This window comes from Taudactylus pleione, unplaced genomic scaffold, assembly GCF_031769625.1.
Source record: "Taudactylus pleione unplaced genomic scaffold, aTauple2 ptg000179l, whole genome shotgun sequence".
Taxonomy (NCBI): domain Eukaryota; kingdom Metazoa; phylum Chordata; class Amphibia; order Anura; family Myobatrachidae; genus Taudactylus; species Taudactylus pleione.
Window position 1 is genome coordinate 12,145,038 of NW_028284581.1, and position 23,966 is coordinate 12,169,003.

At 43.5% G+C, this 23,966-nt stretch overlaps 1 protein-coding gene across 5 annotated transcripts in view; it reads right to left on the bottom strand.

The window, feature by feature from the left end:
* The window catches only part of RIPOR2 (RHO family interacting cell polarization regulator 2), a 247,787-nt gene that overhangs the window by 75,067 nt on the left and 148,754 nt on the right, over window positions 1–23,966 (bottom strand). For all 5 annotated transcript variants that reach the window (XM_088475871.1, XM_088475872.1, XM_088475873.1 and 2 more), the window contains 2 exons: window positions 21,900–22,592; window positions 7,793–7,983 (listed from right to left, as the gene is read on the bottom strand). In XM_088475871.1, coding sequence (XP_088331997.1) covers window positions 7,793–7,983; window positions 21,900–22,592 — 884 coding nt within the window. The remainder of the gene's footprint in view (window positions 1–7,792; window positions 7,984–21,899; window positions 22,593–23,966) is intronic.

A 23,966-nucleotide genomic window follows, 5' to 3' on the forward strand; every position in this document is an offset into this window, starting at 1 on the left:
GCACTCTGTTCAAAAAATGAAGGCTTCAACACCGGGGTATCACCGACGTTTCGGAGCCACTTTAATACTCCATCATCAAGGTCAAACAGCATAATACAGACAACACATATAAATACTCACACATCACCACCATGTGAGGTGCGAGCCGCCCGGCGTCCGGTATCGGGTCGCCCTGTCATGACGTCACATCACCTGACCACCATGCCGGCGCCGCTAGATGATGCGTCACCTTTTTAGATCAGGGTAACGCCCCTCAGCAGCGTTCCGGTTACCCAGGCAACGCGCGGCTCTTAGCCTGTACATAAAATCATATTGACACATCACTAGGCGGTCTAGAAATATAAAACAAACAACAGACCAATTTATAACTATTAATAGTATATAGAACATATTATTATTACAGGCAAAAAATAAAGCCCTTCGAATTCCTCGTAATGACCTTCTGAAATCCAAGAGTATTGGTGAAAATACTGAGCATAGACTCCCGTGGGTTAATCACTTCCATCCATTTAGTGATAAAGTTGCCAGTACTACTAAGAAGCTATGGACCATTGTGGGTACTGACCCTGAATTGAATCTCCATAATACACAGATCATGCCCTGCTACACTAGAGGGCGAAATTTACGTAACTGGCTAGTTAAAACTGATGTTACAAAAATATGTCCCAATAAGCATGATAGCTTTTTACATCCTAAATTAGGATGTTATAAATGTTTAAATTGTCTGAGCTGTAGGTCACTCATTGTAGGACAGAATTTTTGTCATCCTTATAGTGGTAGAAGATTTTCTATACGTCATCGGGTCACGTGCACCACAAAATATATAGTGTGATCATTTGTCCTTGTGGCCTTATTTATATTGGGAAGACTGACAGAACCCTGAGGGAACGTATGGCTGTCCATAGGTCCGCCATTCGTACGGCCCTAGCCTCAGGTAACCAGCCGGTTTGCTCGTAATTTTGTGGCTAATAAACATAATTTATCTGCACTACGTTACATGATTATCGACCACATCCCATTGTCTCCATGTGGTGGGGATAGATTACGGAGATTACTCCAATGCGAATCTCGTTGGATCTTTAGATTAGATTCATTGGTCCCTAGAGGACTCAATGAGAATTTGGGGCTACATTGTTTTTTATAATAGATCTATGCAAGTATAATACTTCATTATGGTTTATTAGTGGACTGTATAGTCCATATGAGATGATCTGTTTTCATTATATGTGGGTGTGGAGTTTAGATGTTCTCTATATTTATTATGGGTCATTGGACTAGGACTATTGTTCGGTCTATATTTAAATGTATGTATTTTTCTTTATAAGATAGGCTTCACTTTTCACAGAATGTGAATTGCTAGTATATTTATGATGACGTTCATGATTCTATGCTAATTGTCTGCTAAGTTACAATTTAGATGTGAATAGGATGTACTTAGCCTTTACAATTCGTCTACTGATGCTTTCTTTATATGATCTTTTTGAACTGTCCTTATACATATTTATTATTGTTCTATATACTATTAATAGCCTGGGTAACCGCGACACTGCTGCGGGACGTTTACCTGATCTCCGAAGCTGACGCATCATCTAGCGGCGCCGGCATGGTGGACAGGTGATGTGACGTCATGACAGGGCGACCCGATACCGGACCTCACGTGGTGGTGATGTGTGAGTATTTATATGTGTTGTCTGTATTATGTTGTTTGACCTTGATGATGGAGTATTAAAGTGGCTCCGAAATGTCGGTGATACCCCTGTGTTGAAGCCTTCATTTTTTTGAACAGAGTGCCGCCTGCTTGGAATTAAATTATATACACACACATTATATAATATATATATATATATATATATATATATATATATATATATAATGGAAAAAAACCCTTAAAAATCCTGCGTTTGCCACTGCATCTCTCCATCCCTCTGTTGCACTTGCAAACATTTTAACTGAAAAAAAATGAAATAAAATACTAGCTCTCACTACTGTCTATAGGCAACTGGTAAAAAATTTTTACCATTTGAAATATTAGAGGTATATTATTTTATATATTTATGTATTTTGCCTTCAGTCATGAATCAAAAGCTATTTTAGTGACAAAACTGCCATTTTTGCTTATAAATTTTCAGTGGGAAAAGGAAAAAATCAATAACAAAATAAAAAACATTATGAATTGTACAGTAATTGCTCAAATTTACACTCTTACACAATCAATTAGGTGGTTTGTATAGACAGCTAGTGCTCTCTTATGTACTTTAGGGGTTGAGTTATATGTAAGAGGTAAACAGCACACTGGGAAATATCAGTTATATGTGCTTTTAGTAATATTTGAGTAGTGAAATGTGAATGCAAAACCGTGAGAAAATTACACACAGTGTTTTCCCTCCATTGCTTACACACATTGTAGTGATAGCATAACGTGCTAAAGGGGCCTGGCTTGTCGGAAACCCCACAAATCTAGAAATGGAATGTGGCCATTACAAGAGTAATGCACTTATGGCGCTCTTTTAAATAAGATTTAGTGACTATTTAACACTTCAATGGGGAAGCTAAAAAATTTTACTAATTATGAAACGGTCACTGCTTAAATGCCCTTTTCAACTGGCACTAGAATACATTCTCTTTTTTTTTTTTTTAAAGCAAATAAATGTGTAGGGAATAGAAGACATTGCTTTAAAAATACTCCACATCTATTAGTAGCTGCTGCCATTATTGCATTATGGACTGCCACCTTCTTTACTTGGATGTAGTCAGCATCCCGACGGTCAGGATTTCAGCGAACAGAATACAGCAGTCTGAATCCAGGCACCAGAATCCCGACCGCTGACACCCCGACGGTGAATATTAGGGTTAGGGGGAGGGTTAGGCAATTAGGGTTACTTACCAAATTCTGTTGGCATCTCTTCCATTGGGCTTGTTGGGCAGCTGCCCAAGGGCCCAAAGCTTGTAGGGGCCCGCCAGCCCTTTCCCCCTGCAGCCGCGGCCAGTTGGTAAATTTGTGATAATTTTATAAGCCGGCCACCAGTGCACTGTATTCTGATCTAACCTCCCCCACCCCATCCCCCTCCGGTGACGAGTACTCACCTCAGTCCCAGTTTCACTTCATCCGCCGGCTTCAGACCAGTCAGACAGAGTCTCTCTGAATGTGTGGGGGGGTCTGATGGGCATGCAGCAGGGCTTCATTTTATTGACCATTTAAAATTTTTTCCCGTGAATGGGTGGGTAGGGGCCCCAGTACACTGCTTTGCCCAGGGCCCACACTGCTGTTAAGACAACCTTGATCCTGTATCCAACTTATTTACGCATTGGGGTCTGCTATTGAATGTGTAAATGTTAAGCACAGCATTTCTAATGTGATTGAGTTTGATGTATGAATTCACAGGTGTTTACTACAATACAAATAGGTAAGGGGCCAAAGACCTTTATGAATAAATTATATAAGTCAAAGGCTTGCACTTCACTATCTATTTATTAACATTTACATATATAGCCTAACGGTGCATACACACGTAGCGATCAGCTAGCGATACGATATTGCTGGCTGATCATCCTACACCCTCCCCGGTGTGCTGGATGATCGATATTGATCATCCAGCACACCGGGGAGAGTGCTGGTCCAGCACACCGATGGACGATATCGCTATCGTCCATACGTGGCCACGCATCACTGGTCGATGGTAAGTTGGTAGGATCAAAAAATTAGCGATTTTAACGATAACAAAATCGTTAAAATCGCTCATTTATATTACTACGTGTGTACACACCTTAAGCATATAACATTGCACTTTATAATTAGGTTATATTTCTGAATATTACAAGATACCCAGCGACGCACAATGTGACCGAACAATATATTGGGTGGTCCGTACACACTACACAATCTGGTATACGACCGCCCAATATGTCATTCCTCCGCTGCATCCACAAACACGGTGTCGTTCCTCGATTGACCTGCACTGCAGGCCGATCTGAAAATGCGTCAAGAGACACACGAGAGTACGTAATAGAGCGTACACATTTGATTATGTGGACGATTTGTCATTCCGATCTGTCAAAAATTGGCAAATCGTCAAATACATTGTCTATGTGTACCCAGCTTTAGACTGCATAATCATATGTCAGCTGTCACCATGAAGTAGCCGTGTTGGAAATATAGCATTTTTTTTCCTAAACACTATTTATTGAAATAACTAATAGAAGGTTGGACACAGAAAGGAAGGGGAACGGAGTACATGACAAGCAAATCAGCAACATTGGCTGTATAAAGATGTGATCAAATTCAATACAATAAGCAAGAGGCGTGGGGGGTGGCTGACATATATATGGTAAGAGGGGTTGTCTCTCACCTAAACCCACATTCTGGTTGAATTAGCTCCCTCCAAGGGAGGCTGGAGTGAAACCTGTGCATTCTGTATTAGCAGTGGAGGTGTGGAATTCCAGGTTTTCACATTTACACAGACCCAGCTGGAATAATCACTGGAGCACAGGAAGGGTTTAATACTCCCACACACCTGATGCTCCTTGCTCCAGGTGCTGGATAAGCTAGCCAGGTGATAGGCCAGGGGTGGTGGTTAGCATTTGGGTGTCAGGACCTGGGGGGTCCACAGACATTAGCACAAGGAGTGCTGAGACACTTACTTTTATGTAGTTTGCTTATTTTCTGTTATGTGCTTGTGTGTTTCGAGGCCTAACCTCACATATGATAAGGTGCAGGGTCTGCTACCATTAAAAAGACACTGCTTTACCAAGTACCTGCCTGTCTGCAGAGGCGGATTTAGAATTTATGGTGCCCTAAGCAAGACTCCGATTTGGGGCCCCCCTTCCTCAAACAATCCATAACACTATATTTCCATTCCTAATTTATTCCTCCTACATTATTTTACATTTTTCCTCCTTATATTAAACTTTTTAAAACTTTATCAGTTCACGACTGGGGCTGTCTGTCCTGTGTGTGATTGGTAGGTAGAGCTTGCAACGGGAAGCCGCTGCCAGTCACAGTGTACCCAGTGCAGTCACGAACTGCAACTGGCTCACTGAGGTAACGGATTTTACTGGGGTGGCTGCAGCTGTTCAGCCCCTAGGTAAAATCTGCCACTGGTTGGGAAGTAGTTACAATTTATCTTGCCTATCTAATATATTTCCTAAACTCACATACTTTTAAAATGGGATCTGGTTCACTTGCATTTACTGAAAAAAGTCAATCATTTGGCTTTTTAATCAATTATTCAATCATTTAATTTAATTAAATTATTTATTATGGGAGGTGAGGGCAGGCAGTTGGGACAGTGCTGGGGGCAGGTAACAGTTGAGGTAGACTGGGTTAAGGGCAAGCAGCAGTTGGGGTAGAGCTGGGGGAAAAGGCATGGAGAAGTTGGGTTAGAGCTGGGGATAGATGGCAGTAAGAGCAGTCAGCAGTTGCCACAGTGCAGGGAAGCAAGGAGGGGGCTAGGGGCAGGCAGTGCTCGAGGTAGGGAGTGGGCAAAGGTAGATAGCAGCTGGTGCAGTACTGGAGGGCAAGGAGGGGGTTGGGAAAAGCAGTGCTGGGGGAAGGGGCACGGGTAGATAGCAGCTGGGGCAGTACTGATAGTAGTAGCAGCAGCTGGTCCATCCTCACCCCTCCTTAGACTATTTGCCAAATGGTAGTACCCCCCTTCTGGCTGCCCGCCCACCACTCTTCACTGTCATTACCAGCTGGAGGAAGTTACCCCCAGCCCCCCACAGCAGCAAACAGCTACCTGCTCACCCCCGCAGCACCAAATGCAGGATCTCTCTCTCTATATAGATAGATAGATATATCCCCCAAAGGTGTGGTACCCAGGCTCCAATAATAACTCTCCAAACAATGGCAATATAATCCGAGGGTTCCGCCTTTATGTTGTTGTGAAGGCACCTGGTCAGCAGGGGCGCTTAGAGCCACGCCGGGCCTGGGGGAAGGGAGACGTGGCCTACAGCAGGAGGCATGGGCACGCCCCCTTAGGATAATTTTAAAAATAAATAAATAAAGATTTTATACAGCGCTATCAAGCGATGCTTTGCACTGGGGTGGGGGGCTCTCTAAGCTCCTCGATTGTGTGATCACTTTCCTCCCCACAGGCATAGGGCACAGCACACAGCAGCTGGCTGGGTTGCTGTGAAGAGGGAGGGGGGGCAGCGCCGGGCCCCTCTAGCAAGCTCAGACAAATGTATCCTGCTCCTTCCCCCCTCTCTGTGCCCCTGCTGGTCAAGCTATTATATCATAGTGAGAGTGCCTCCGCCCGCGGCCGGCACTCCCCTACCACCGTACTGGGTAGACACACACCCCTGCTCCTCCTTACTGCATTTTCTCAGCTCCTCTCCCCTCTCCCTGTGCGTGTGACATCACATGCAACACACAGAGCAGGAGAGAGGAGAGTGAGCCAGCTGCCAGAGCGGCACTCTGCAACTGTCCGATGTGCTGACACTGCCAGGGCCGGAATACAGCACAGTCAGCGGGCCCTCTGGGACCCGCCGGGCCCTAGGCGGCTGCTTATGTTGCCCAGCAGTAAATCCGCTACTGCACGTCTGGAGTCCTCATCTCAATACCCCGTGTTGCAAAAAAAATTAAAAGTATATATATATATATATATATATATATACATACATACATACATACACACACATATAAATATATACATATATATACATATACACACACACACACACACACACACACACACACCCCCCTACATACACACTTTCTCATTTATGAATTTAAATAATACTCTCACTGGACAATCTAAGTATGTCACTATGAGTAAATTATGTGCAGGGAGATTAAAGTGACTTATACAGATTTTTTCGATCATATTTTACTAATTGGTGTTTCTCCCTCTTTTCTTATCACTAAAGGTGCATACACACACAACGATTTAGTTAGTAAACGATTTTCTACCTTGAAAAAATAAACTACAATCGTTTGCTAAAGTTGTTCATTTAAATGTAATGAACGATTTTTATGAACTACAAACGATTTTTGCATATTAACTTAATGAATCGTTGAGTTGACAAGTCTGACTGAACTACAAACTACAAATGTGAACGCGCATGAACAATAATCGTTCATCGTTTGACTCAGAAAGTGAACGATTTTTTTAAACGATATTGTTTAACGATAATCGTTCAAAAAATCGTTGTGTGTATGCACCTTTAGAATTATCTTAAATCACTTGTATAAATATATTTTTTAACAATAATTACTTATATACTTAACTGTATCTACTGCCATCTAGTGACTAAAGTAATTATTTAATTTTATAATTATTCTGTGTGAATGACGTTAAAATAAAGTGCGACTATGATATTTAATGGAAATAATGACAACTTAAATAAAACAATGGGCACAATGCTGCTTTCTATTTACTACTGACTAGTTTAATCCACTGTACTAGTCACAACAGGCTAAAAGGAGAACAAATTAAAACATTGAAGACATTAGCAAAATCACTAATCCAGGTTCAAACCGAGCCAAAATAAGATTGTTCAGCAAGTTATCATTTTCAATTTTATATGTAGTATAGTTGAAACAATTAAGTGACATGCCATACATCAATTATTATTGAATCTTATTCGGTAAAATAATGCCATTCAGAGTTTTACACTTTGAAGACCCATATCATAGAATGCAATCAGATCAAAATTGTGATTGCAATTAAATAATCAGCCCTGCACTATTGTGTTGTATGGTTTGGCTGAAATGTCTTCTTTGAATCATGTGGTCACCAGGATTTTGGTTAAAGGCACATATTACTGCAAGCACTCCTTTGTTAACACTGACCTTAGCTTGTCCACATCGGTGTCTGTAAAGACTGAGTCTGCACCTCCACCATTACAAACCATTCCACCACCATCCTCCTCCACATCATCATCATCAAAGTCAGAGGTGTTCAGGAAATCAAAGCTCTCTAAAGCGCTCTCAACTGTTAGACTTACACTGGAAGACCTGCTTCGGTTTACAGATGGCTTGCACTGCAAAGGTAGAAGGGATGAGTGAAGACCAAACACATGTCATATGAAGATGGAACAGAAAATCAGGAAAAAAAATAGTAAATGGGTCTTCTCATCTCTTCAAACCACTATTTTATTTAAAAAATAATGTATTAAAATATAAAACTACTGATAGTAAAAGAGAACCATCGGCTTCAGTTAGTTAGGATACGTTATACGCCATGCAAATTACTACAGGTAACATGCATATTTTTTATAGACATTTTTCAGAAAGGCTCAATATACTTTTAAAATACTCCAACATGCAAGTAGTAATTTTTCACAATACTAAACTGTACATTATGGAAAATTGGAATAGTAAAATTATGGTTGGTATACGACTGCAGTATACGTGGTCCCCAATGACTAAAGGTTCCCAATTACCTGCTGTAATCTGACACATTAGGTTTAAAATTGCCTAATTGGCTGTGGAAGTTGCTGCGTGTACAGGAGCCTTTCCATCTAAACTAGTAACAACTCTAACTCTAATGGCAAAATCAGTCTAAAATAATGATCTAGATATTACTTTGCTTGTTTAAGGTTACAGGTTACAGAACATTAAGACCAAGGGACAGTGCAGGAAAAACAAGAATGCTGCAAACCATCCATAGTACTTCTATAGAGCTCACTGGACAAGCTTGGCAGCTTTATTCAAGTACTATGGGCATTGAAGGCCACATGCCAGCTTTTATTCAGGATGGCGGTAGGGGTGGTAATATGTGATACAAGGTAGGTCTGAATAAAATGGGATTGCCAAGACTGAACAAAACCACTCCAACATTTTGTTCCTCTATTATGTTCATGTCATACTTGCCTACCCTCCCGATTCGGCTGGGAGCCTCCCGAAAATCGGGTGCCGCTCCTGGCCCCCCAGAAAGGCAGGCAAGCCTCCCGGCCCCCGGCGACCCGTCTGTATAAACCCCGGCAGCAAGGGGGGCAGTGACGCAATTTGCGCTGAATTGAGTCATCGTGGCCCCGGCCCGTTTCACAATGCTACTATTATCGGCCACTAATGACGCTATCGTGCTACTACGCCCCATGCCCCGCCCCAATGACGCGTCATTTGCCGGGCCATGCCCCCTTATTGATGCTACGCGTCCCCCGTGTGGAAGCCCGACAGCTCCATTCAGCGACTGCGTGCTGAAGACTGGAGCACCAGCAAACACTCTTGAACCTGCCCTGCCATCACCTGAAGCAAGAGGTTTTGACATGGTGGAACTCAACCCTCTATATGCTTCAGAGGATGGAGGAGCAGCAAAAGGCCATTCAAGCCTATACATCCACCTATGACATAGGCAAAGGAGGAAGTATGCACCTGACTCAAGCGCAGTGGAGAATGATTTCTGTGTTGTGCAAGGTTCTCCAGCCCTTCGAACTTGCCACACGTGAAGTCAGTTCAGACACTGCCAGCTTGAGTCAGGTCATTCCCCTCATCAGGCTTTTGCAGAAGCAGCTGGAGAAAGTGAAGGAGGAGCTAAGACGGAGCGATTCCGCTCGGTATGTGGGACTTGTGGATGAAGCCCTTCATTCGCTTTGCCAGGATTCCAGGGTGGTCAATCTGTTGAAATCAGACCACTACATTTTGGCCACTGTGCTCGATCCTAGGTTTAAAGCCTACGTGGTGTCTCTCTCTTTCCGACGGACACAAGCCTGCAGAGGTGCAAAGACCTGCTGGTGAAATCACTGTCAGCTCTAGCAGAACGTGACACGTCAACAGCTCCTTCTTCATTTTCTCCAGCAACTGGGGAAACAACTTGGATATCCTAAGCAACACGCTGGCGGTGATGCAGGGAAGGCAGGACCAAGTTTGGACATCTGGTCCGGACTGAAGGACCTGCCAACAATTTCTGACATGTCTACTGTCACTGCATATGATACTGTCACCATTGACAGAATGGTGGAGGATTACATCGGTGACAGCATCCAAGTAGGCATGTCAGACAGTCCGTACCTGTACTGGCAGGAAAAAGAGGCAATTTGGAGGCCCCTGTATAAACTGGCTCTATTTTACCCCCCTCCAGTGTGTACTCCAAAAGAGTTTTTAGTGCAGTCGGGAACCTAATCAGCGAAAGGCGTAGGAGGTTGCTTCCACAAAATGTGGAGAAGATGATTTTCATCAAAATGAATTATCAATTCTTCCGGGAAGACCAGCCTCCAGAAAGTACAGAGGGACCTTTGGTGGTGGATTCCAGCAGGGACGAATTAATACTCTGTGAAGATGAGGATGTATGAAACACTGACGAGGGTGAAGAATCGGTGGATGAGGAAGACATCTTGCCTCTGTAAAGCCAGTTTGTGCAGGGACATATTAATTGCCAGCTTGTTTTGTGGGGGCCCAAACGAACCAATCATTTCAACCACAGTCGTGTGGCAGACCCTGTTGCCGAAATGATTGGTTTGTTAAAGTGTGCGTGTCCTGTTTATACAACATAAGGGTGGGTGGGAGGGCCCAAAGGACAATTTCATCTTGCACCTCTTTTTGTTCTTTGCATTATGTACTCTTTTGGGGCCTAGGTTTTCAAACTGCCATCCTGTCTGCCACTGCAGTGCCACTCCTAGATGGGCTGCGTGTTTGTGCCACCCACTTGTGTCGCTTAGCATAGTCATCCAGCTACCTCCGTGCAACCTTTTGGCCTAAAAACAATATTGTGAGGTGTTCAGAATAGACTGGAAATTAATGTTATTGAGGTTAATAGCGTAGGAACAAAACAATTCTGTGATTTTAGCTGTTTTTATGCTTTTTTTCCCCAAAAAAATACAGATCCAGAACACAAAACACGGAAAGGTGGTTTTGGCAAAACCAAACCATTACAAAACACGAAGAAAGATCCAGATCCAAAACACGAAAAGTGGCCAGTGCACATATATATATATATATATATATATATACACATATACATACATATACACACACATCTATATATATATATATATATATATATGTATATATCTATATATATATATATATATATATCTATATATAGTTAGATATATATATATATATAGTTAGATATATATAGATCACACACACACATTCTTGTAAATTACGTGAGCACCATCCTAACATGAAATGCTGCACAAGCTGAGAATAACAATATCTGTCTGGCCCAGAAGAAGCAAGGATATCTCACTTTCTGCATTGTGTCGTAACCACAAAACCACCATGGACATGCAGCAGCAGCATGGTCGCTCTCTGCTCCCTTCAGGGTCTGAAGCCACCTACGAGCTAGCACCAACTCGTGCCCAACAATCTACTGATGTGAGAGGCCATTCGTGCTGTGGCAGGTGAGAATAAACTGCTTGTCTCCTCCCGTTTTTCCAGGGAGATTTGAAACTGATGTGGTGCTTGTATGTTTTGTTTAATACTCCAACATCCAACTGAGCACAAAAACAAACATTGTTGGGTGACAAAGTCATATAGCACTACGAAGCAGTTTTTCCAACTGCAGTATGGCTGGACCATTACGAGCACTACGAGGCAGTTTTTCCAATTGCAATCTGGCTGGACCGTTACGCTTGTTTGTTAACATCCAGTCTTGTTTTATTACTTAGATTGTGAGTACAATTAGTGCCTATCTATCTATGATAGACAAATAGTAGACAAATAAAAAAGCACTCACCAATAGCAGTAGAAAATATGGGGATATTTTAATCAGACTCAAGAAACTTCATGACTGGTCGACGTGTCAGTCCCCTTACAGGCTTTCATCAGGACAGCCACAGAGTATGCAAACCAGTCAACTCTTCAACTCAATTAACGACCCAGTGACCAGAGCTAACTTACAGTTAATTACCCATAAGACACACCCATAAAAAAATGGGAAACCTCCCACCTGGAAACAGGAAATGGCCCAAAACAGGCAAATACAAAACTTTTTACGATATCAGCAAAGAACCAACACATAATTAATACAGCGAGTGAACATCCTAGTCAATTTTAACTCATAAAAAAGTAGCCAAACATGTTTAAATTTACTTATTATTAGGCACCACTTCCATGTCTGGTGACAGTCTGGATGTAGTGTTACAGTGTGGCACGCATGACGCTTCCGGTGATTTTTCACGCAGGTCGTCCCGTGCGCCATTTTGGACTCTGGTATTAAAGTTTTAATAAGTAAATTTAAAGATGAAGGCATATCTGACCACCTTTGAGAGAACTACGAAGCATCAGAGTTTACCGGCCTGTTGGCAGCTTTACTTACTGGACAACCTCAAAAAGCTTACATCTATGATTTAAGCCCTGCAGATGCTCGGGACTATGAAAAGCTAAAAACTGAAATCCTGACTTCCCTGGGAATTATGCTGTCGGTTCGAGCTCAATGCATAACTTTAACCACCTAACCAATAAATTGTTACAACCAGAGACATTAACAGATGGTTGAAACAGCTGTCATGGACCATTATTTGATGTGTCTGCCCATAGTTTTGTGCAAATGGGTGAGCCATGAGGACCCCAATACAGCTGACAAGTTGGTAGAGATGTCAAAGAGGTATCTGGTGGAAGAGGAACTACTGACCACACCGTAGTGCCCCCTAAATCAGCGACAGTGCACTTCAGTGACATCTGGTAAAACTGTTCGGTTGAAAAGGGTTCTGGGCAGTTAAGATGACTAAAAAATGGAGAGACTGTAGGCACTGGGCCTGGAGACTAGCCAGTGTAGTCAGAAAGGTCCCTACCACACAAAAGACTTGCCAATCATGTGCTTAAATGTTTTTAGATGTTGTATGTCATTTCCTTTTACTAATATGGCTGGGAAAGTAGCAAATGAGGCTCAACATTAGGCACCTCCTACAGGGGGAGAGAAGCTGTAGACAGATCTGAAAGTATGCCTAATATTGAGTTGAGGAAGGAACTATTTGCGTCAGAAAAGTTAAAAGACACCAGCCTAATAAAATCCAGAGAAAATGTTAAAAGTTATCAATAGGGAGCCATTAGAAACTTGTGGAAGACTTGTGTACCCACACATGGCCATCCATAATGAGCTGTTGTACCAAATGACGGAAAGGGGTGAAGGGGTGGTAGAACAGCTAGTAGTTCCCCAGCCATATAGGAGAACCGTATTAGACCTAGATCATGGTTACATCACAGCAGGGCACTTAGGTGCAGAAAAAAAACCAGAAGATTTTATAGCGATTCTTTTGGCCAAGGGTGCATTAAAAGAGGTGTCGGAATATTGTTCTTTCTATCCCGTGTGCTAGTATCATACTCCCAGACTCCACTTGCCCCTGCCTATTACAGAGGTCACATTCGACAGGATAACAAGACATATGGTAAGAACTTACCTTTGTTATCTCTGTTTCTACGAAGTCCATAGGGTCCACAGGGTTGACCTTGGGGTATAGGTTGGGAACCAAATCCGGGCACCACGCCGTTAAAGCTTTTAGCTCCCAGAATGCACTGGGTCCACTCTCCCTATAACCCCACCCCCAAGCCAGAGGCACCTCAGTTTGTAAGTAGCCAAAGGCCGGAGGAGGAGAGAAAAAGAGAGAGAAAACTGGAACACTCAATAACCATACTCACAGAAATGGGAGACGGAAAACCGGTGACCAGCCACACAGCCCATATGAAGCCAGGTGCGTCAGGGCGGGTGCCCTGTGGACCCTATGGACTTCGTAGAAACAGAGATAACAAAGGTAAGTTCTTACCATATTTCTTGTTTTCTACTTCAGGGTCCATAGGGGGTCCACAGGGTTGACCTTGGGGATGTCCCAAAGCAGTTCAACCAAGGGTGGGGACGCTCCTGTGCTGAGAGGAGAATCCGTCGCCAAAAAGGAAGCATCCTGAGAGGCAAAGGAAACCAATGCCTAGAACCTTAAAAAGGTGTGGACAGAAGACCACGTGGCCACCTAGTAAGGCAAAACAGCCGAGGCGCCACAGAAAGCCGCCCACAAGGGTTACATGGCCCGAGAAAAAACAAGCATCAACAACAGAAAGGCCTACCCATGGGTAGGCCCCTGAGGAAGACCTACGAGGCCATCCACCAACATTTGGTTATAGGCCGGCCATCCTTTCCTGTGATAACCAGAAATCTCAGACCACCAATAAGGAGTCCGATTTCCGTAAGGAACCTGAACGGATCACATAAATCCAAAGAGGCCGGACCACAGTCAATGAGGCCACACCAGCCGAGAGGACTGGGGACAGAATGGCCGTACCATAAGTTCCAAAATAATATGGAACCTGAAAACCACTAAGAAGAAACACAAGGCGAGAGCAACTCACACCTTGACATGATGCCCTCCAGAAGAGGGAGCCACCTGAGAACGCTCCCAATTCAGACACTCTCCTGGTTGATATAAACACCCTGAGAGAAAGAGAGAGCCTAAGCAATAGACCATGTAATGGCTATCACAACCAGCGGTTCCATTGACTGTCCCCGGAGGGAACGAAGAACCACTACTAACTCCCAAGGAGTCCCTAGGGAAGACAAATGGAAGCATAATCCAGAAAACACTCCAAAGGATGAACTGGATACCAGAGTGGAGCAATTCCATATCTTAACCATACTGACAGTGTAGAAATCCGCACTGTCAGGAAGACCAGGCCAAGTGTGAAACCCAAGCCAGCCAGAAGGAATGCCAGAATATCTGGAAATCCTGGACACCGGAGGATTGTATCGACAGGTACAATACCATAAGATTTATGGTTGCCACAGTTTGTGGTAGGTCCCAGCAAAAGCTGATCCATGTGCTCTAATCATTCCAACGATGACAAAGCCATGGAAGCCGTAAGACCACTGTAGGGACCCCAAAACAAACGACCCAGGTCCAAGGCAAAACCAAGGACCCTGAGACAACAGGTCCGGGCAGCGAAGCATCAGGAATGGAGTATCGATGGAGAGACTCCGAAAATCCAAGTACCCCTGACATCTGGGGCAATCAGGAGCCACCAGCAGAAAAGCATCTCCGTCTCAATTGAAACACTTCCAAAGACCTCGAGGAAGAAGGGAGACCGGAGAACAGAGGTACACAAAGTGAAAGGACCACTTCATCGACAAAGAGTCGCTGAAGGTTGCTTCAGAATCCCCAGAGCTGGACTGTAACACCATAGTGTGATAAAGTCAGAAGGCCCTGAGGGTCACCTCAGGGGGGCCCCCCCTGCTCACCAGGAGATGAAACCTCTCTTGGGGAAGAGACTAGTCCCCGGGATGCACGTCGTGACGGCTGAGGACTCCCGCTTCTCAATGGAGAGCTCCTGAAATGAACGCTGCCGAGATGGTCGGGAGGAGACCCTCGGACTATGTCCGAATATGTGACATACCTGTCAATGCCACCCAACGAACAGTGTTGCTAAAAAGGAATCCACTGTCCTGACCCTGTCGGACTGAACCTTTTCAGGTTCACCGGGAAACAAGAGTTATGTCAGAGTAAGTTAATTGACAGGGTGGAATCGACAGACGTCCAACTGCACTGAAAAGGATGCGAACCAGACACTGTCCATAGCAAAGAATACCCTGGACGAGATGGCCATAGCCACCCGGACAGGGACCGACTTGCCTCCGGAGAGAGCATCATCGTTTGAACAGTGATCCGACAGAAAAAACTCGTTCCATTTGGAGATGAGCCAATTATGGAAAGGTCTGGAATGGAACTGAGCCCATTCCACCATGCATCCCAGAGTGTAAAGACATATGTCGACTGCGCAGACAACCACGTACTCCTAATGGAAGAGTGGAGATTCCGTCTTACGCCAGAAGAATTCTCAGATTCTGAGAATCCAGCAGGGATCCTAGATGAAGAATACCCAGAGAGGGATGCAGGGAGGACTTTTTCCCCGTTGATTAAACGTCTGCACCCTGAAGCCACAGTCATCCTGACCTGGCTGTAAAGTACCCCGGTGATCCCGCTAAGAGCAGGAGGCCGTCCAGGTACAGGAGCATTGGGATATACTGAACAGGAGAACTGTCAGAAAATCAAAAACACTGGTAAACCCCTGTGGGGCTGAGGACAGTCCCAACAGGCAGAGCCCGAAAAATTGTAAGTGTTGCTGTGATACAGCAAACCTCAACCCATGCTGAGGAAAGGTCTCTGTAAGTACCCGTAGGCACGCGTCCTGTATATGATACCATAAAGTCCCCAGGTTCCAAACATCGTATGAAGGAGCATAGGGATTTCCTCCTGAGCCCAGGTAGCTTTAGGAACTGGTTCAGGGAATTGAGACAGAGAATAAGCCAAAGAGGACCATTCAGCCACCGCACCAGAAAGAAAGCAGAACAACCAGTCCCTCACTGAGATAGTGGGGATGGCCTAATTAGCTCCGCTTACCGCAACAACTGCATAGCTTTCTGGATCTGTAAGGCCCTTGTAAAGAGGCCGCCTGAGCAAAGAGAGGGCGTACCCTCCTACCCACGTAGCCACGGCAACTTGACACTAGTACCGGGCGAACTGAGAAAATCGGTATCTCCCAGTTGTAGGCCTGTCCCGTCAGGCTGAAGAGATATCCATAGGTTCAGAAGCAGGATCGGCTGGCAGTCCAGGCCTGCTCGGTACTGGATATGTCGGCCCTTGTAGATGCCGACAGTCTACGAAGAAACAGACCTTTAGGCTGACCCAGAGGACAAAAAGACTTTACAGACTTAGTCTGAGGCCTTGTAGAGGGCATAGTTAGTAATACTGCCAATGTTACTACAATCTTGTCAAGGTCAGGACCAACCAAGATCTACCCTAAAGATGGTATCTGCACCTCTGCATTCCCAGAGCGCAGCCATAGGGTATTACGGAGGATACAGTCGCAGCCGGAACTCTGAAAGTTAGGAGACTGGTATCCAATCTAGGCATTTCCACCTATGACAACTGCATATATTACGAGAGCGACCAAATACATTTGAACCCCCGACGTGTTGGAGGGGAAAAAATTTTACAAATGCATCAGCCCAATATGCAATAGTATTAACCAACCATGCTATAGCCATGGTAGGATGGGTAACAACCCCTGAAAGCAAGTATACCGATTTCAGGCAGAGTTACCACCTACGGACCACGCAGGAATGGGAGGCGTAGTAACGTCTGTAATCAGACGAGTAACACGCCCATCCACCCCAGGAGGGGCTCGTGATGACCCTCAGGGAATTTGGGACAGGAGGCCAAACACTGTTGTAACACCTCCTATCTGGCAACAGCCAGAGTCCCGCTATGCGATCCACCCGCTAGTCAGCAACAGGGAACCCGGAGGCATGTAAGACTGAGGGTGTATGATACAGGTGCAGGTCAACATTCACTCTAACCAGAATGGACCCGCTACCAGCCCTAAAGCAGGGATAATAATACCTGAAATAGGCTTCCACCCGTAAGAGGGAAAGAGCCCAAAACAGTATCCAGTACATGCAGAGCCAACTGGGAAGTAACCACAGGGCGTCAACCACGCCAATTTGCGTTTCGTAGAAAACGACACCACCCAGGGTGGCTGTTGTGGTAATCCCTGCAAGGGGCATGACAGACTATTGTATCACCAGGGGGAATTCATATACTGCGAAAATCCCTGCAGGGAGCGATAGTCTGTGTCACAGGGGAAGAGTGCAAGAAACTGCGAGATACCCTGAGATGAAAAGGGCAGTATGGTGGAGTAACCCCAAGTGAGGTACAACAATGGGGCCCACCCGGCAATCCGCAATTGAGAGGATCCCGAGAAAACAAACCGCCCAAGGGGGTCGTGAAAGGGGCCGGCACCTGACGCCACATACAGAACCCTTTATGAGTCAAATCCTCCGCACTAACACCTGCAGCACATGGCTAACACCTGCAGCAATGGGTGTAGTATAATCTATCTCCTGGTCAGACATATCTGACCAACCCTCTTGGCGGAAATATTAAGCAGCGCTATACTGGTCCTGACTGATGCCAAAAATTAGCTGCAGGGACCCATTTTCAGCGTATGCAACACACAGTTCCATCTAAAATATGGCAACGTGCAGCACGCAACAGTGTGTGACAAACCTCACAAATATTAACAAGTATATAAATGTGAGGTCTCAGAACCACCCCAAGTACAGCTGTATTAGGGCAGATAAAGAAAAGGGATAGATATACACTGACAGGTGAGAGAATTAAATACAGACAGTCAGCACTAGCATAAGTCACATACCATGCAGATATATACATATATACATAAACATGTCATATAATATACTGCACTATTACACTGCATTCAACTTACCCAGATTCAGTGTCTGGGAAGGCTACAGCGCTGTGTACACTGACCTGATGGTGAGGTACGCAGGGGGACTGGGCTCACTGCCATCTCCGGAGCTCTGCTGCTGCACCACAAGAAAATGGCCGCTGGAGACCTCAGAAGAAGCGTGGCCCGCGGAGGAAGCAGCTCAGCGACGCCAGACTATAACACTGAAAGGCGCGCTGAGCTGAGGGGAGGAGCCGCTGTAACAGGGAAAGCTTCCTCCCCTGGCCGGCTATTAACCTCCCGGGACGCCGGCTCCCAGCGCCGATCAGTAAGTCCCTGGTGGTCTAGTGGACACACGGGGTATGGGGGGCCCGCCGCCACTGCCGGCGCCTCCGGTCTGTCCCCGGAGACCGGAGGCACAGGACTGCATATTAAATGTGCGGATCACCGCAAGCGGAGATCCGCGACCTTACCTGCTCCCCGTGGATCCGGCAGCAGTCCTGGGCGCCCGCAGAGTCCGGCTAGTACAGACTCTGGGGTCCCGCTGAGATCCCCAGATCTGTACTGGCGTCTCAGCGCCGGCGGGGTGACGGATCGGCAGCTTAGACGTCCTATGGACAGTCCGACGCTGCCGCTCTGAAAGTCCAAAGTAAAAATAAAAAAAAACTCTGTACTTAGAAAAAATAAAGCTTAGGGGCTGCTAATCAGCTCCCCACTGCACTAAACGGTGACCCGACTCCGGCCGGGCACAACTTAAACTGAGGTGCCTCTGGCTTGGGGGTGGGGTTATAGGGAGAGTGGACCCAGTGCATCCTGGGAGCTAAAAGCTTTAACTGCGTGGTGCCCGGATTTGGTTCCCAACCTATACCCCAAGGTCAACCCTGTGGACCCCCTATGGACCCTGAAGTAGAAAGATATGGATTTTGTTCGGCCCTTAAAAAAGTCTGCTCGGGGCCATCAGTCTCTCACTGCCTGAGAAAAGGGACTGCAGGGACTCTGTGAGAGAAAACTGTGGGCTCTACTTGCTGAAACTTCCAAAGTTTTTGTAGATGACAGTCAAAGTTTTATGTTTAGCTGCTGCCGGACAGGCAAGGTGTTCATTTTAATGTTTTATTTTATTTCTCAGCTTAATGTTCAAAAGCGAAATGTATTTATACCAGGGTTGCCGACATTTAACTCCCTCCTTCCGGGAGGGAGCTGTCGGGCAATCACAGGGGAAAGTCTCTCGCGAAAAAAGGGGGCGTGCCGTGGGAGAAAAGGGGGCGTGGCTATGATGATGACACACCATTGGGGGTGGGGCATGGGCGTGACAGCGCGATCGCGTCATCGTAGCCCCGCCCCCTGCATCACAATGTCATTAATATCGGCATTGTGATGCAGGGGGCGGGACTACGATGACGCGATTCAGCGCAAATCGCGTCATCGCCCCCCCTTGCTGCCGGGGTTTAGGCAGGTGGGTCGCTGGGGCCGGGAGACTTGCCTACCTTTCCGGGGGGCCGGGAGCGGCACCCAATTTTCGGGAGGCTCCCGGCCGAATCGGGAGGGTAGGCAAGTATGATTTATACTATTTCTGCAATAAAGAGAACTCATTAGAACCTCTTCTACTTATTCACAAAGTAATAAAAGCAGTCTAAAGTCACTAGTATCATATAATTTACAAATATGCACACTAACAGAAGTACATGGTCTATATTTCAGATCCTTCTCTTAAGTCTCCAGTGACTATGGGGTCTATTTACTAAGCCTTGGATGGAGATAAAGTGGACGGAGATAAAGTAACAGTCAACCAGCTCCTAACTGTCATTTTTCAAACACAGCCTGTGACATGGAAGTTAGGAGCTGATTGGCTGGTACTTTATCTCCATTCACTTTATCTCCATCCAAGGCTTAGTAAATAGACCCCTATATATTGATATTGCCACACAATTTCAGGTTCACAACCGAATATGTTCCAAGATTCAAAATTTCAAATTGCGAATCACCTTGCCAACATTGCCAAGTCTACAGCTGCGTTTATACATAGAATTCACATATAATATTATGAACAGAAATGAAGAGTCTTTCCCCTTGTAATTTGAGTTGTTGGCTATGTGAGTAAATAATACATATGCCACACCTGTAAATGCCCATTACACCCTCATCACATAATAATTCTGTACCAATTTATCTTGTAATGTAGGATATTTTCTACTGCACAAATCAAGTTTTATCAATAATGTTGTCAAGGCCAGAATGCAATACTGTACATTACAGTGCTATTAAAGAATATCATACACCCCCTCCATTGGCTAATAGGTGCTAATGAATCATTATTCCTCCTATATGATCACATTTAGTATGCACAGCCATATACCAGGCTTATAACATTTTACTGTATCTCTTTACAAGCAATATTTCTTGTTATTACAAAATCAGAAGATAGGAGTTATTTTATATGTGTTTTTTTTTTTATTATTTTTAGAATTATTTGCAATATTTAGTGTTCCTCCTGTATGACACATTGGGGGTAATGTGTGCAGCTGCTCATACACGTGCAGAAAAGATCATCCCAAATGCTTTGTCAAATGGGTCACCAATCAGGTCACCCATGGGGTTCGGTATCAACCGCATATACACGCAGATAGCAGTCATTAGTTATAGTCAGTACCCCTGGACTTCTGACACTGAAAGGGATTTAGAGACAATTTGGTCTAAAATGCCATTAAAATCACTCCTTGTATGTGCAGAATGAAAGACAACAGCTTCACACAGAAATTTGTATGTGTGAGAACGTAATGAGTATTAGAGTCAAGGACATAAACAAAAACCAACAATACAAGACTGAACACACAGACACTTTAAAAACAAACGCATAAAAAAAAAATTATTAATAAATCTAAAAACTAAAGGTCATTTTTATTAACATAATACACATTTAATATAATGAATTAAGTGTATAAATATACTATATATTTTAGTTTTAAAGTACTAAAATATTACTGAAATAAAACTGTCCAAAAAATTAAATAAAACTAATCTAGCAATTATAATCCCAAACTAAATAAAACACATGAAACAGACATGCACTGTAATTTAAAAACAAATAAAAAACAGCAAAAGAACAAGCATTAGAACACTTTTATTTATGCAAAATATTATATAAAACATAAATCTGAAGAAATAAAATAGTAGATGTCACATTAAATAGGATGTCTAGATTATTACCACTTTGTAACCCCCTTTAAAACAAGTTAAATTTTTTAAGTCATTATGACTTGTGCAAGAAAATGGGGGTTTATTACCTTTCTAATAATAATATCATCACAATTCTGTACATCGGAACCAGGCACAAACATTTCTGTGGAATGTAGACATCACACACATTTAACATCTAAATAATATATTTTTTTCCCTTTGATCTCTCATTTCAGCAAATTGATTACATTTGCCAAATTATACATACAAACTAGAGATATAAGCAGCGCATCTAGTTAGAAAACTATTTGTACTTTCTGCTTGTTTGTGAGCTAATCTGCCCAACACAATAGCATTGCTGAGAGACCTTATTGTTACTTACATAACCAGACTATTTAACACTGCAAAACCAAAATCTACAAAACTGTTACAGGAACCGATGAAAGAACCAACAGGAATAACACTGTTCACAAGAGAAAATGAACATTGTGATTTGAAAGTGCTATTTTGATCTTGGCTGCCATTGGTTACGCCTCGCACATCACAGTCACAAACGCATTGTACAGCCATAGAGAATCTAAAGACAGAGTGATGCTTTGCATTCACTTACTTTTAGAACATCTTCAAGGTGTGTAATTTCCTGGTACAATTCTTGATATTCTGAATACTGGTCTTTACAAGGCTCTAGGGTCAGGAGAAGCCCTTGCAAAGACTCTTCTAAACTTCCATCTAAATAGGACCCTGTGGCTTCAGATTCACTACACATGAAGCAATCAGATGGGAATCTCTCTGGAACAGCAGGTATTTCAGTTGATGTAAGTCTTTTTACCAGCTGTTTAGTAATATTCCCTTCAAAATTGTCCAGCTCCACAGGTTTCAGCTCAGAAGCTTCATCTGAGTCTTGCAAAATTGACACAGAGACATTTGAATCAACAAACATTTTATCATCTGCATTGGGTTGATGGCTTTGGCAAGCAGACACATCTGACTTATCTCCTGCTAAGATGTCCTTGCCTTCACAAACAGGCTCTGTATTGAACTGTGAGTCCTGCAACTGACTACACGACTCTGCTAAAGTCCTGGCACTCATATCGTCCTTTAAGGGCTCCTCTGATGACAGGTCACTGAGGTTATGTTCTGGTGGGGTGACAGTGATTTCAGGATTGGAGTAGCCCAGAGAGGAAGAGGGAGTAGATCTGGGTGGTGTAGAGTCACCATTAGGCAAGTCATCAAAACTGAGGGAGAGTGCTCTCTTATCAATGGATTCCATGCCACAATCGAAAACATCATCTTGCAAATTGGACTAGAAATAAAAAAAAAATGTACCATTTAAATTACACACTGTCTTTAGTATATTTAATTGAATAATATGAAGCAGCAACTTAGTGGAGACAAGTCCTTTCAGGAAGCACACATAATGCTACTAACAATTTGATGCGCTTTTTCTAGCTAGTTTCAGAAATTATGAATTACTTCTATATTTAAAGAAGTGGCAGGTTTTGTAATCCGCTGCTTCTCAGTGGGTTGGAACAGAAAATTTAAAGCGGCACTAAAATTCAGTGTAAAGCCAGACGTGCTTTTCAGTTCCCACCCCGGCGGCTTTTTCGTGTATATATTCCTATGTCTGTAAAGGCATACAGTTTTATTAGTGAAAAAGTCCTAACAATTCAGTGTATTGCAACTGGAATCAATACTGGACCAATAGGAGATACATCATAATTTCTGGAAAGAGCAAAATGAACTACAGGTATTTGATATGAAATGACGATACATACTAAAACAAAATATAGAGCATGAAAATGTAATATAGGAGGAAAAAAACCTGTTACTTACATATTAATATTCAAAAACACTTGACAAAAAAACAAATAATATTTATAGCAAATAAAAGTAGAGAAAAGAAAAAAGGATAGCACGTGAGAATAATTTTAAGCTGTAATTACTGTCAAAGCAGAAACAGAGCAGGCTAAGAAACCTTAAAATGGCAAACCTTTGGACACAGAATGTCAAGCGTTTTTAAAAAAACAAATGCATGCAAAGGTTTTATTGCATAAAAAAAATGCACAATGCACTATTTATGGATATGTAGTTTTCTTGTTTTGTATGTTAAAACAACATGCATATTTTACTCCTGTAGCAATGCAGCATTTTTTTTTATTACTATCATCTATGAAGAGCCACAGCAATGTGATCAAAGACCCAAACTAAATCTGAGATACAATACAGGCATAAGGCTTTATAATTCTCCCAATAGGACAAAAAGAATGACAAGAAAAAGGGCTCAACGCATGAAACTTTCCACTGCATTTATAAAACCCTTAGTGTGCCTGAGGCCTTGATTTTTAAACAATCATTTTATTTAAATGGATATCAAAGTACAATGAGTAGAGGTACTGAGGAAGGTAAGAAAAAAAAACCCAGGGTAAGGCTCATTTGTCTTGTTTTGCAAGATGGCTTTAATCACCAGGTAAAAGGATTCCTTGCCCATGGTCCACCAGTGTCCAAGTCAAACTCACGGCATGGTATGCAGGGCCAGCACATGTGATAAGAGCTACAGGCATCTATTTATGAATAACACACAGTGCAGCCAATGCTTGAATTTGGTTAATGAACTGTAACATGCAATAGGAGTTTGCTACATTTAAATAATCTTGGTTTGGCTGCTAGAGTTTATTGT